Source organism: Nestor notabilis, unplaced genomic scaffold (genome assembly GCF_000696875.1).
Source record: "Nestor notabilis isolate BGI_N333 unplaced genomic scaffold, ASM69687v1 scaffold1396, whole genome shotgun sequence".
NCBI lineage: Eukaryota > Metazoa > Chordata > Aves > Psittaciformes > Psittacidae > Nestor > Nestor notabilis.
This window is the reverse complement of record NW_009931292.1, coordinates 24143-37983: the sequence shown is the minus strand read 5'-3', so window position 1 is coordinate 37983 and position 13841 is coordinate 24143. Positions and strand designations below refer to the sequence as shown.

At 42.2% G+C, this 13841-nt stretch overlaps 1 protein-coding gene across 1 annotated transcript; it reads left to right on the top strand.

The window, feature by feature from the left end:
• The first annotated feature begins 395 nt into the window (after positions 1-395).
• MINA (MYC induced nuclear antigen) lies at positions 396-12205 on the top strand. Its single transcript, XM_010015814.1, has 9 exons — positions 396-828; positions 2174-2293; positions 3496-3624; positions 6552-6655; positions 8114-8220; positions 8838-8990; positions 9472-9560; positions 10753-10839; positions 12044-12205. The coding sequence occupies exons 1-9, from the start codon at positions 397-399 to the stop codon at positions 12203-12205; spliced, it is 1383 nt and encodes a 460-aa protein (XP_010014116.1). The 5' UTR covers position 396.
• Positions 12206-13841: the final 1636 nt, after the last annotated feature.

Here is a 13841-nt window from a genome sequence, read left to right as displayed (position 1 = left end):
TTAATAGTTTGCAGCTCTTGCTACAGAAGACCCATCTACCACGTGTTCTTTGGGTGGGTAGATGCCTGCATTTGTAAAGAGCTGTTGTGCACCAATTGGGTTTCATTGCATCTTTTGTAGTATAAACTCAGCTGTGGGATTTGAGCTTCTGTGGACAATGGCTCCAAATAAAGCCCTTTGGAGTTTGCTGAAGTTTGACAGAGGATTGGAGGCCTGCTGTGGGCTTTCCTTTTTCTGCTGCTGGGAGCACACAGTGAGCATCAGAACGCAGAGCTGTTCCTAGCTTGCTCTGATTATCCCACTGGATAAGGCAAGAGGAGCTGCTCTGGGCCTGTGGGCTCTTGAGGTTGTGTTACTGGTTGACTGCTTTGGTTCTCTCTCCTCTTCAACAGGAACATGCCCAAGAAAGGAGGGAAGCATGTTGACATGGGAAAAGATGGGCCTGCACAGTGTAAACGAGCAAAGGTGGATGCAGCTTGTTTTCCATCAGTCATGAGTTTTGAGAACCCAGACAGCCTCTTCGGAAGCTTGATCTCTCCCATCAAACAAGAGGTGTTTTTCAGGGAGTATTGGGAGCAAAAGCCATTGCTTATTCAGAGAAATGATCCCCTGCTGGCTGCCTACTACCAGTCCCTGTTCCAGTTGTCAGATCTGAAGGAACTGTGCAGCCGGGGTCTGTACTATGGGCGAGATCTGAATATCTGCAGATGTGTGAATGGAAAAAAGAAAGTTTTAAATAAAGAAGGCAAAGTGAATTACATGCAGCTGAAGAAGGATTTTGACCAGAAAAAGGCAACGATACAGTTTCATCAGCCTCAGAGATTTAAGGTTGGATTGTTTCATTGAATGTAGTCAATGCATGCTTCATAATGTAATACACTTTGCTTCGGTCATACTAGACTGAGCTTCATCTCTGTCCCCTGTAAATCCAGGGGGACAGCAATGACCTGCTGAAATCTGTACATGAACTGTAGTAATTTAAACTTGTGGTTTTGCCCAGCCCATCACGTTTCAGTGCTCTGCAGCAAGAACAAAATCTGATTTGTGCTATAATACTAAGTGCTCTTTCTTAAAAACATTGCTTTGTCACATGAAAGTTTAGAAAAAGAAATGCACAAAATTGATGACTGTGCATCTGTGTCTTATCACTTCTGTCCCACTGTTTCCTTGTGCAAATGGGCTTTTGGACTGCTTTACTTTAACAGAGGGCAAGGTGTGAAACCATGTAAAATGTTTCCAGGACACTCCACGGTTCTCGCCAGTGGACTGGCTCTGAATTGCACCATCAAGTGTTCCACCCCTTTTGGCTGAGTGTCCTCTCTTGTTCTTTTTGATGCCTTTGCAGTCTTCATGTATGAGAATGGGGCAGTGGTGTCTGCACAGTTGCGTGAAGGATTTACATACTTATAAGGCACTTGGATTTAGGTAGTCCTTTTTTTGTCCCTCAGTGCCAGCACAACGTAATTGTGAAGTGATCCATAAAGACCCAAATAGGCAGCTGAGTTTGAAGCACAGTGTCACTGGCTGATCTGTTTGATTGTAGCTGAAGTGGCCAGTGGCAGGGGCATCTGCAGGTGAAATTGAAATGTTGAATGGCCTACACTGAAATCATTCAGCTTGAGCTGAACCTACCTAAATTCTGGTTGAAGTTGCACTTGTGCGAGTCTGGTAGTTTTCTGATATGACTGTCATCCCTTTGGGCATTGTCTGTCACGTGTTAGATGTAGATTAATCTTTGTTCTCAAATATACCCAAACACTTGGAGTCACTGGAAAAAGATGTCTAAAAGGTCTGTATGCTCTCTTTGATGCTGGCCCATGTAATGCAAGTCCTGCATGTATTTATTGTCTGAAGATGTTTTATGGTTTGTGGGTGATGGGTGGTTTATTTACCTCTGTCTACCCTTGTTTGTCTGTTTTTGCAACCTAAAAATGGTACAGGGAAGAGAACCAACATCACTGCTATGTTGGGGCACCAGACTTCTTGGCTTATCAATTACCTTAATGGCAGGAGAAACACTCATACAGAGCATCTGCCTTCGCAGCCTCTGTCTCCCTGTGGGGATCTTATCAGCCTCTAGAACAACCTCTCTGGTGATGGGGAGGCTGTGGGCTGGGTGGCAGCCTGGCTTGGCTGAGCTCTTCAGTAATAACAGCATTGTTTCCTTTTAAAGGAGGAGCTGTGGAAGATTCAGGAGAAGCTGGAGTGCTACTTCGGGTCTCTGGTTGGATCAAATGTTTACATGACTCCCCAGGGGTCACAGGGCCTCCCCCCCCACTACGATGATGTTGAGGTAGGGCAGCACAACCTTGGCTTCTGCTAGTGGCAGTGGATACCTGTATGTGTGCTTCCCCCTCCCCCCCCTTATAACGTACTATAGAAAAAGATGTTTGGCTTTTTTTCCCCACTGAAAACTTACAGTAGTTGGTTGCAAGTGTTTATAGTAATTTTTCTTCTATAATTTTAATGAAAATAGTAATATCTAATGGTAATGTCACATGAATTGTGCTTTCCAGACCTGGTATTTCCATTAGATGAAAAGAGAATTTGTTTCCCCCCCTGCAGAAGCTTTCTAGTACCTTTTCTTCATTTTCACTTCATTCAGACCCCCCAAGGATCTAGAAGTTCTTTTTCCTTTAAGCACTTTCCTTTCCTAAGCACTTGTCCTTTCTTCAGCTGGATAGTGAAAGCAGAGTGGTTGTGCTGGTTCCTGTTTGCTGGTCCTACTGTTTTTATGTGCTGGTACGATGAAGTCCTGTGGTCCAAATGTGTTTTAAATCAGCTTCTAAAAGAAACATACAAGTAGGCAGTGCATTAAAAAAACCAAAAAAAGTTGGCCTGTCCTACTTAAACCAACCAAAAAGCCCCCAGGCCCTTCCATATGTATTTTGCTTTTTATTATCTTAATTTCCCTTAATACATCTACAGTTTTGTTTTTCCTATGCTTGTTATTCAGCAGCCCCACAACCTGCATGTTCTGATGTGTGGCATCAACCCTAGATGCTCACAGCATGTTTCTGATGCTTTGTCAGCGAATGGTGGTAAGACCTCTCTTGCCTGAGATTTTGAGTATCTGTGTGGTAGGCATTACTTTTGAGTTAGTTGTCTGGCACTTATTTAAGGGACTGGAGAGAAACAGTGATTTCCAGATGTCTACCTTAGGATAAAACAGATCATATTTGACAACTCTTCTCTCTGTTGTCTCTAATTAGAGCCTAAAGAAATAGATCAAATGTAAATTTCTGCATTGTAGACATCTAAAAAGTAATGTGAAAGGAGTCCTGCTGTGCTGTGGAGTAGCTGAGAGCAGAGAAGGTAAAATCTGTTTCTTCTGTTGCCAGAAAAGCAACCTTTGTCACTTCTGTTTGCTTTCTATCCCTGATTTCTGGCATGGTTTTACAGACTTCCCAAGTCAGAAGATGACTCAGAATTCCTGATCAGTTGGATATGTGAGGGAGAGCAAGGCATGAAATTTGGATTGATGGTCTTTTGCAGGTGTTTATCCTGCAGCTGGAAGGCGAGAAACACTGGCGACTCTATAAACCAACGGTGCATTTAGCTCGGGAATATAATGTTGAATCAGAAGACAGGATTGGGAATCCCACACATGAATTTGTATTAAAGGTATTATAATAAAGTTGCTTTACATGGCCTGGGCTGTGGTTGCCAGAAAAGTAGTCACATTTAAAGTGGTCCATTTCTTGAAGGCAGTATTCTGAATGATGGTGGTTGTGAAATTGAGGGGAGGGTTGGTTACAAAACACAATGAGCACAGGAGAGTTGGGTGACAGTTGTCTAGCCTGTCCTTTTTCAAAGGTTTCCTTTGCTGTAGTACTTAAATAATGGGCCAAGAAACCAGTTATTTTTGGAAATTCTCCAGTATTCTCCAAGTTGGGCACCCTGACTCCTGGATCATGTTTGTGGAGTTGTGTGCATGAAAAACTAGGCTTATACATGGTTATGAAACATTTTAATGCTTTTACATGCTCTCTGTAATCCATCAGGCTAATCCTTCTGTGCACCAAGACTTACTGCTTTACTGAAGGTTGTCACTGTTCTGGTGAATCAGATTTAAATATTTACCCTTGGCTGCTAAACAAAAGCATGAACTAAACCCTGTATTAATTTTATGCATTAATTGGGTTTGGTTTTGTTTCTTTTCCCTTTCTCAAACCTGAAAATCAAGTGTTTGACTTTCTTTTTTTGTTATTTGGAATAAAAAGAGCATTTCATGAAGATTAATGAATGCAGCCCCTTTGACAGCAGGGCATCTGATACTTGTCCCATTGTGCTCTACGTGCTTGTGCTTTTGAAGTGTGTTGTTTATCCACCAGACAGCGCTGCTCTGTTGGAAGCCTCATTAGTTTCTCTGCCTCGTGGCCTGTCTGTAGGGCCTCTTTCTACAAGATCTCTGCTCTTCCCATTGTTCAGACCTGCCTTTGGCTGTAGGTAGTTTATTATGACACGTTGGATATGATACTGACATTATGAGCTGTGTAGTTTGACAGCTGGTAATGGTCAAAATTGTCATGACCTATTGGGTGATGCAAAGGCTAGTAAATTACAAGTGCCTTTTTAATTTTGGGAACGTTTTGGGCTGGACTTCAATGCCTTTGATTTTTATGGAATAATGATGTTTCTCACAAGCCGTTTTACTGACATTAATGGGGTGACAGTACTGGCCTCTGAAAAGGGCTTATAAATAATCTAAGTTTTTAATTTATTTTTCTTCTGTTTGATGTTCTGCAGTTCCCGTGACCCATTTCTTCTGTCAGTTTTTAGTTGTTTGCCTGGAGCTGTCTCTGGCAGGGATGCTTTCAGATGACTCTTATTTCCTCCCCAAACATCTTCCTAGGGTATTTCCTGTCTCCATTTTTGCATTTCTGCCTGCAGTCTGCCATCCTTGGGCAGTTTAGAACAAATGGACCAGTTAGACACTATATTGGTGGTGTTTTCTCATCCCACCAAAACCTGGTATGCGAGTGAGAGCAAAGGCATGCTGGTTTGTGCATAAAGTCCCAAGCTGCAGTGTGCCTTGGTGGCACTGCCAGAGGCTGTGGCAGTGGCTGGTTTGTTACTGATGTCAAGCACAGAGCTTATTTGATAGGAGTCAATCAAGCTGCCTTCTTATATGACTTTCCATTTTAATTTGCTGGTACTTCTCCCTTGTCCTCCCCTCCTTCCTCCAGTTCAGAAGTAAGAAGGCAGCAAAGTGGTCAGATCTGCATGGTCTCTTGTCAGATGCTCTGTCCTCCCCCAGCCTGGGTGTTGCCAGCTGGAATCTGAAGATTCTGGTTATTTTGGTGGCAGAGTGCTGTGATTGCTGGCGGATGTGAATGGTGGTGATGAGGCTGCCCCATGCATAAGAGCAGTAAGAGCTGGACTTTGCAGCAAAGACTGCTTGGAAAAATCATGATCCCGGCTTCTTAGTGGTAGGGATAGGCTGCTCCAGCATGGAATAACTTCTTTTGCAGACTAGTTTGTCACCACTCTGGTAGGTGTTCAGGCTCTTGCCCTCCCACTGCGTGACCCTTTTCCTCCAGTTTATTTTCTTGCTGGGGATGTGCAACATAGCAAATGAAGAGAATTAAAAATACCCTGAGTTGGTTAGTGTAGTCCCTGCACTGGTGAGTTTATTAATGACAGAGACAGGCTTGCTTCAGAGCAAAACTGATCTATGGTGCTTTTCAGGTTGTCATAAATAGATGAGGAGACTTGATCTTGCCAAGTCCTGTGAAGCCTCATACTCCAAAGACACTTTTCAGTGAAAGCTCAAGTAGCATTCATTTGAAATGCACCCGTGTTACAGTTCACTGGGCTCTGAGTAGGCGATGTGACTGAATTTAAGGAATGGTAAGATTAAAATGGAATCAGATTTCACCACTGTTGCTTAATGGATTTTGACTGTGCTATCCAACTATATAAATGTTTATAGGAGAAGCCACTGATTTTTCCTTCTTGGAGGCAATTTCTTGAACTTTGCACTTCTCTCTTATCTTGACTTCCCTGGATCTAAATTTTTATCAGTGTGGAGATTTAATTTAGATAGGTGAGAAGAAAGGTAGGAGGAAAGTTGTGCTTGTTTAAGTGTTTTAACTGAAAGTTTCAGACAACAGTGTTGTAACAGATTAACATCTTTACAGAATATTTGGCTTTTCTTGTGGGATATTGACCTTTTCTTTTAAAATGATTTTACCAAATTCACATTGTACTACTCTGCTAACCCACTGTATTATCAGCAGGTTCATCTCAGCTGCTGCTTTGTCCCCTTTATGCAGCTGAGTTGGGGTGTGCTTGTTCTATCATGTTAAAAGCTTGCTTCCTGTTTTCAGACCAGTGTATAGTAAATATTGACAGTAAGTTGGAAAGTTTAAGGTATTGGACCTCTGGCCTGGAGTGCTTTATTTTGTTATTAAAGTGTACACTGGAGGATTTTTCTTTGTGATTTTAAGAACAGATGTTGTCAGTCTATCTGCTCAGGGAGTATTTATTTTGACTACTTTAAGGCTTAACCAGGTGTCCTGAATCAATTCTCCTTCATTTTCTTGCAGCCAGGTGACTTGCTGTACTTCCCAAGAGGGACTATTCACCAAGCTGACACTCCTCCTGGGATCTCCTATTCCACACACGTGACTATCAGTACCTACCAAAACAAGTAATTGTACTTTAGTCTTTTTTTAGTACCACATTCTGAAGTGGTTTTCTGCCAGATAATGTGTCTGAATAGTACAGACCTGAAATTAATGTTTCAAAGAAGTGATGTCCTGTTTCTTAAAATGAAAATCCCCTTGTAATGAGCTCTGCTTCATTTCTGTGTTCATTCTATTTAGCCCTTGTTTGGTTTGTTTTATTGTAACACAGGGATGGGGCATGTCACCTTCATCCTAGAGATGTAATGACATGAATACATGTTGGAACCCCACCATTATATATGTGCCCTGTGTTAGTAACAGAATCTAAGGTAGGTAGCAGTAATTGAAGGTTTGGGGTTTGGGAGAAGAGGGTAGAGAGACCATTGTTGTTTGAAGCAACCTGTTTACCAGGCTTTCATGCCACAAACTTGATTGCTTTTTAATTTGTTATTTTATTATTTACCAGCTGTAGACTTTAATGTGGAAGATGATAATGTTAAAAGTGCAAACTCAACCCCCTAAAGCAGTGTGCAGAGATCAGGGCTGGAAACAGAGTGCTGAGAGCAAGCAAGAGCAGAGGGTCAAGTATGTGCTGGAGAACAGGCCCTGCTCTGCTCCTTGCCTGGCTTTTGTGGAGTCTGCTGATGGCTGTGGATACTGGGCACTTGCCCGAGTTGTTAGCCCATTAAACCAGGCGCTGAGGATGTGGCAGGGAGAGAGGCCACGTATGGACAGGACAGCACTTTTGCATGAGCAGCACACCTATTCCTGATGAGCCTGACTGAAGCTGGGCAATGAGGGTGCAGGCAGCAGTTCTGCCTGCCCTCCTCAAGTTTATTCTTACAATTGGGGAACAGAAGCACAGATATCAAAAGCCTTTTTTTATTGCTGTTTTTTTAAAGTATGTAGGCTAACAATGGGGATTTAACACCCCACAGGGTGCCTGTTAGGTGTCATTGAAATAGCTGTAGAGATACGTAGGGGTTCCTGGGTTCATAAGTTTGTAGTGAAGCTAAAAGCTGATTTGAGGATTTGATACCCCTGGGTACATTTCTTCTTCAATGAAAGTGTCTCAAAAGCATGTTAAATGACAAAACTCCATACATGTCATTGTGTGCAGTGAGCCCATATGTGCATGCAATTAGATAAAAAGGCCCTGGTAGTGATTTCTTCATTCACTGGTGTCAGCTTTAAGCTGAATCCACTGGTAAATGGCAAGCACCTGGATCAGAACAAACTGGACCCTTCTCAAGCCAGTTCCGTCCCTCTGTAGGAGTGCCACTGACCTGGAAATAGTGAGGATGTACATGCAGTTGAGACAAGAGTGAGCTACTGCATGGGACTGCAGAGTAGTAATGGAAGGGCTAAAAGCATGAAGCTAATTTGGAATTGGAGCACTAGGTTTCCAGCCCTTGACATCAGTTGTGTGTTTTATTTCAGTGCAACTATTTTAGTGATTATTTTTAATTCCCATTTTTCAGCTCTTGGGGAGATTTCTTACTGGATGCAATTCCTGGCCTTGTGTTTGATACAGCAAAAGAAGATGTGGCTCTGCGGACAAGCATACCAAGGAAGCTGCTTATGGTAAGTAGGTGGGACTAAAGGGAGTAACAGTGGATCCAGCTGGAACTGAGGCAAGTATGTATCTTGTTGATCTGCTCTGAAAGCTCAATGCAAAGGCACTATCTTGTCCAGCAGCACAACCACTTCTTTTGAAGTCTTTGTTCTGAGGTTTGCTCCATCTGAACCATTGCCTACTTCATTGCACTTCTTTTGTATCACAGTGTCCTCGTATAGCTTGTTTCCTTCTGAAAGTAACGGTGTTTGCTTTGGAGCTGTCAGACAGGCATAGTTCCTGTCAGGCCAAGCTTTTGAATCTTTAAAAGTTAGCTAAGCTGTAAATTGTGCTGCTGGTCAGCTTATCAGCATGCGAAAGGAAGAGGTCTGTCTTCCAGCTACACTAGCTAGTCCTTTAGCACAGCAGGTAGCTGTGGAGTGAGAGAAAACAAGCATCGGCTTTGGTGTGTGAACAGCTCATGGGGAAGGGGTAGAAGACACTGTTACATAGAGAGTAAATGTTACCCTTTGCAAAGATAAAAGGGAAATAGCCAGGTTTTCACTGCATTACTGCACCTCTTCAGGCTAGTCTGTTTAGCTTGAATTCATGTGAGAGTTACTGGGTGACTGTTCGGCAGGTGGATGTAGCTGACTCAACAAAAAAGCTGAGCAGCCTCTTGAGACGGCTTGCGGACCGTCTGGAAGGCACCAGAGAACTGAGGTCATCTGACATGAAGAAGGATTTCATTCTGAACCGGCTGCCACCTTGCTTGGGATGCGACTCTGATACTTTGACTCCAGGTAGGTTTGAAGTTACCAAACTGGCTGTTGTGAGGGTACAGTTGTTGCTGTCTCTGCCCCTTGGAACTCTGGTGTTTTATGGTGGGAGGGATCATAGCCTAGCATCAGCTTTGTGTTGTGCTAGGCTCTACGTGTGCATTTGCATTAATTCCCTGTGCCTAACGGAAGAGATGATCCACCTCTCCCAGTGAAATAAAGGTTATCCTAGACTGGCAGCTTTAATAAACTGCTGTGTACTGAGAATGTTTAACTGGCAGAGTTTGACCTTATGTTCTAGCTTGCTGTTACAGCTATTTGTAGACTATAAAGATGGGAGAATTAAAAGAAATCCGTCTCTCACCTTCTGCTCTCCTCCCCCCTGCGTTTGACAACATGGGTGTTTAAACATAGGTTAACAAAAAAATCCAGCCACAAGAAAGGGCTCAATTTGTGCTGCCCATCTGGTTTCCTTCCTTTGTAATGAAGAATTTATCTTACATAGGTGGGAAATTTCCAAAAATTGATAGCAAAATCCGACTACAGTTCCGAGATCATGCAATCATTACAGTGGAACCAGACCAAGAGAACTCTGTAAGTATAATGAAGCCCAGCCTCCTATGCCTGGGCTGGGGGTGTGTGGTGGGGAGGGCAAGGTGTGTGAACTGTTGCTCTGTTGTACTGGTCTAAAAGGGTCGTGCAGTTAGTGCTTAGTTAGATCCTGCATCCCATTCGGGTTTGGTAGGAGACCATGGGGTTGTTGTCAAGCAGGAATAAGGCATGCTCCTGCCTTCTTGGGGAGCTACAGCCTTTTACTTGAGGCTAGGTGAGATAGACAGATCATTACAGCTGATAAATGGCCTCTGTACCTCTTGATTTTTGTTTTTTTTTTTTCTTTGTATTTGAGAGCATGAATAAGTTATAAAAATAGGTTCCTTCAAGAGAGGGTAGTTTCTTGGTTGCAGCTGCTCCTGACTGTGGTTCCATTTAGTCTTCACTTCCCAGTTAGCTTTGTTCCCAAGCAGGGACCAGTGGCACTACTAAGTTGTTCCACAAAATAGGTGCTGGCATCTTGGAGTATGTTGTGGTCAGACTTCTTAGTTATGGAGATTTATTAGTATGGAATTGTAGGAGTGCTTTTTGTTGTCTTAATTAAAAAGGGTTTTTTTTGTACACATAGAATGTTTTCCTCCAAGCAAAACATCATATCATGATTTTCTGACTTTTCTCCTCTGTTTTGTGTCCTTACTGCTGTGAGACCATGTAGGGTTTGGACATGTTTTCTATTACTTTTTGCCACCTTGCCTTTTGATGTCAGTCAGATAATCCCTGAATGACAGCCCATGTGCAAGCCTTTTGGACACATACTTGGTGTGAGACCTGCCCACTGAGCTCTGAATTGGTTTGCACAGCTTTATCTAAGAAGTGGTAACAGGCATATGACTCTTCAATGGACTGATCAGTATGAGAATGGAAATCTATTGATACCTACTTGTTCATTAAGGCCTTCAGGGAGATGCATCTTAAATGCATGTTTTCTGTAGAGCATCAGTCCTGTGAGTCTAGTGGAGGCAGTGCTAAGGCAGAAGGTTATAGATTGTACATAAATTTGTAGGGATGTTTTGGAGACTCCCTTATGGCTGTTAGATCATTCAGTTAGGAAAGGTAATTGCTTTCAGTGATGCAACAGTGGACTCCAGAATGAAGGGGCTAATGTTGGCATCTGAGTGAGATGAAGTTGAGGATGTGGATCATACGTAACTAACTGTTCTCATCCTTCTTTTAGGATGAAATTCGCAGAGAGATGGTTTACGTGTATCATTCTTTAAAGAACAGAAGAGAAACTCACATGATGGGGACTGAAGATGATGCAGCTAGTGAGGAAGGCACACCCCAGGTTTGTTCCCACAAACACACATCAAAAGCAGGTTTGCTGTGCTAGATGAGCTTGACTAAGGTGGTAGCAGGGTTCTGTGCTGCAACACAGGGGCAGTTAGCTCAGTAAAACTAAGTAACATAATCTCATGTTTTAAATGTCAGATGTTAACACAATTCCTTGCACCTGCCTCATGTCCTAGGTAGCAAAGCTACTGCAGTGGCCATAAGTGTCTCTTTCTGCTGTGTCCTTTAGCACATCCCTTATTACAGCTACTGAATACACTAGTGCTTGGTCAGTCATAGCAGGGAACACTGTGCCTCATGAACCATGTTTATGCCATGTTGAACCTATTAGGTTTTGTATCAACTGGAACATCCCACAAGATGAGAATACTCGTTTTACTGAAATGTAAGGAAGGAACTTTGTATTGTTAATAAGACTGCAGATGGTTCATCTCTGTTGTTACTCAGCAGAACAATGTGCTTTTGCTGGAATCATAAGCACTCCTGAAGAGTAGCTGTGAGCTTTGGAACATTTTGTTCCACTTCATGATACTAAGAAGATCTGTCTTAGGTCTGTGACCTGAAACACTGGACTACAGGTCTGCACAAATACACTGTAGAGGCAAGACAGAACACAGCCTGTTCTTGTCCCAGTAATTACAGCGAAGCTTTTTGCCTGGCAGTTACTTTCCTTTTAAGGTAAATCTCATTGATCCTCCAGTGCAGAAAATATGGGTAGATGAGGTTGTACACTGGCTCCTGTACAACTTGTGCAAATCCCAGACTATACCTGACTTAAGGACCCCAGCCACCTCTGTGGTGCTGGCAAACTATGTCAAAGGCTGCATGTCCAAAGGATAGAAGCTTCTTTCTATGACCTTCCAAAGATAATGGGTAGGGTTAGGCAGGAGTATAAATTTAAGTGGTATGTCATTCTTCAGTGTGGAAGCCACATGAGGAAGCCATGCTCCTGCATAAAGTGTCCTAGAGCATGTAGATGTGATGTATTTTTCTATTAAGGGAGGTGGCAGGATAATACTGCATCTTTTGGAAGATGCACTTAGAAATACCAGTGTGATGTGGGAAAGGAACATGTACCTGCTGGTCAGTAACTAGAGCCCAATACAATGTGTAATAAGGGACACTGTGTTTTACTGAAAGATATTTTTTCTTACTACTTTTTTCCCCCTCCCCAGCAGACTCATGGACTGCGGTTTCCTTTGTCATACTTGGATGCACTGAAGCAGATTTGGCGTAGCAGCACTGTTAATGTTAAAGAGCTTAACCTTACCTCAGATGAAGAGAAAGAAAACCTTGCCTTGTCGCTATGGACTGAATGTCTAATTGAAGTTATTTAATGCTTTTGTGTATGAGCTGCTCCTGTAAGTAGTGTTTCTGGCCATTAAGAATCTCCTGAGAGAAGGGCTAATTAAATATTTTTTTTATCCATCCAGCCTTTGGTTCGTAGTGCTGTCTAACAAGGCATTGCAATATATAACATACTTTGTTACTTTCTGATGCCAAATGATACCTTCCCTAGCTTTGGGAAAACAGGTAAGCTGCTCATTGTCCAGTGACTGTAGCTCTGGGTCAGTGATGGGGTGAGTTCACTCATAGTAACACCATAGCACTGTGGTATCCCCTTTCCTCTGTCTACATGCCTTCAAGTGGAGGACATCTAGAAGTACAGATGGAGCAATGCTCCAGGACCTTGGGCAAAGAACAGGAACTTGTTTTTCATTTCTAAAGTCCACCAGTAAGAAAATGCATTTGTTTTGTTTGTTTGCCCCCAGAGAACAAAGGATGCTTAGTAAAAGCTGTGTCTGTTGTTTCCCAGAGGGGTGAGGACTTTGCTCAAGAAAACCCCTTTTTCTCTCAGATGAGGGGAAACTACTGGAATATATGTCTACCTCCATTTAACATGAAACTAACCCCAACCTGTAACTGGAATGTGCATCTTCAATGCTCTTTAAGGGGAGTTTGATGGGAGCAGTACAGGTATTGCAGGTATTGAACATCAATATTTAGTATCATAGAATGGTAAGGGTTAGAAAGGACCTTAAGATCATCTATTTCCAACCCTCCAATGTAATGTCACAGTCATGCATTCAATATACTCATCCCTCTTCTGCCCATTTGAAAGGAACTATTTTACAGGAACATACTTGACACCTGCTAAAAACTAGTGTTTGTTTAAAAAGAAACGAACAAGCAAAATGTTCCTCCTAAAAAAAGTTTTATACAATTAAAATATACATGCTTAGCATTTTACATTCAAGATCTCTTCAGTACAAAAGCCTGCTTTGACTTTGCTATGTAACACTGACACATAGAAGAGAATTTAGTCAGTCATCCTTGGTCTAAAAGACTAGAACTTTTTACACAGGCTTTTAAAGTTTCATATGGAGAGCTAGTCACATGTAGAACACTTGATACACTGACTTACATAAAAAAGGCTGAACAAGTGCTGTAGTTGGAAAAAATATATACAGACATTTGAAAATCTGTTACTTAAACAGCAGATTTAGGATTATTTTAGAATGTAAAATAGTAAGTGCAAGTAGGGTTTTATTTTTAAATAGTACTATATAGAACTCCATTTCATACAAAAATAGACATCGTTTATTTCTGTGGCAAACTTAGGGTTATGTAGGTTGGTTGGTTTGGGGATGAATCCTGTTTGAAGGAACAACTGGAAGAGTTACAGCTTTTGGAAACCAAAATACCTGTCTGTAGCTAACCTGAACTCTTTAAATAGTTACAGAAATACATACCCTGAACATACAAATAGGAAAAAAAAACCATACTACCATTTCAATGAAGTAATTAATTTAGTGGCACCAAAATCAAATGAAGTTACCAGTAATCCAAGAGGACTTCTCTTCCATATCAGGTGTTCACAGCTCTACAGCTGTCTGCAGTTCTGCCCCTGTGTTGAGTGAGGAACATGCTTTTCAAGCCTGCAACAGCTGCATTCCAGTCAAGTATTTGGCT

Bases quoted from the DNA above. Each gene is read 5' to 3' on its own strand.
- MINA (XM_010015814.1), top strand. From the start codon at position 397: ATGCCCAAGAAAGGAGGGAAGCATGTTGACATGGGAAAAGATGGGCCT. The intron at 6,656-8,113 runs GTAATTGTACTT...CCCATTTTTCAG, and splicing joins ATCAGTACCTACCAAAACAA to CTCTTGGGGAGATTTCTTAC. The intron at 8,221-8,837 runs GTAGGTGGGACT...AGGTGGATGTAG, and splicing joins AAGGAAGCTGCTTATGGTAA to CTGACTCAACAAAAAAGCTG.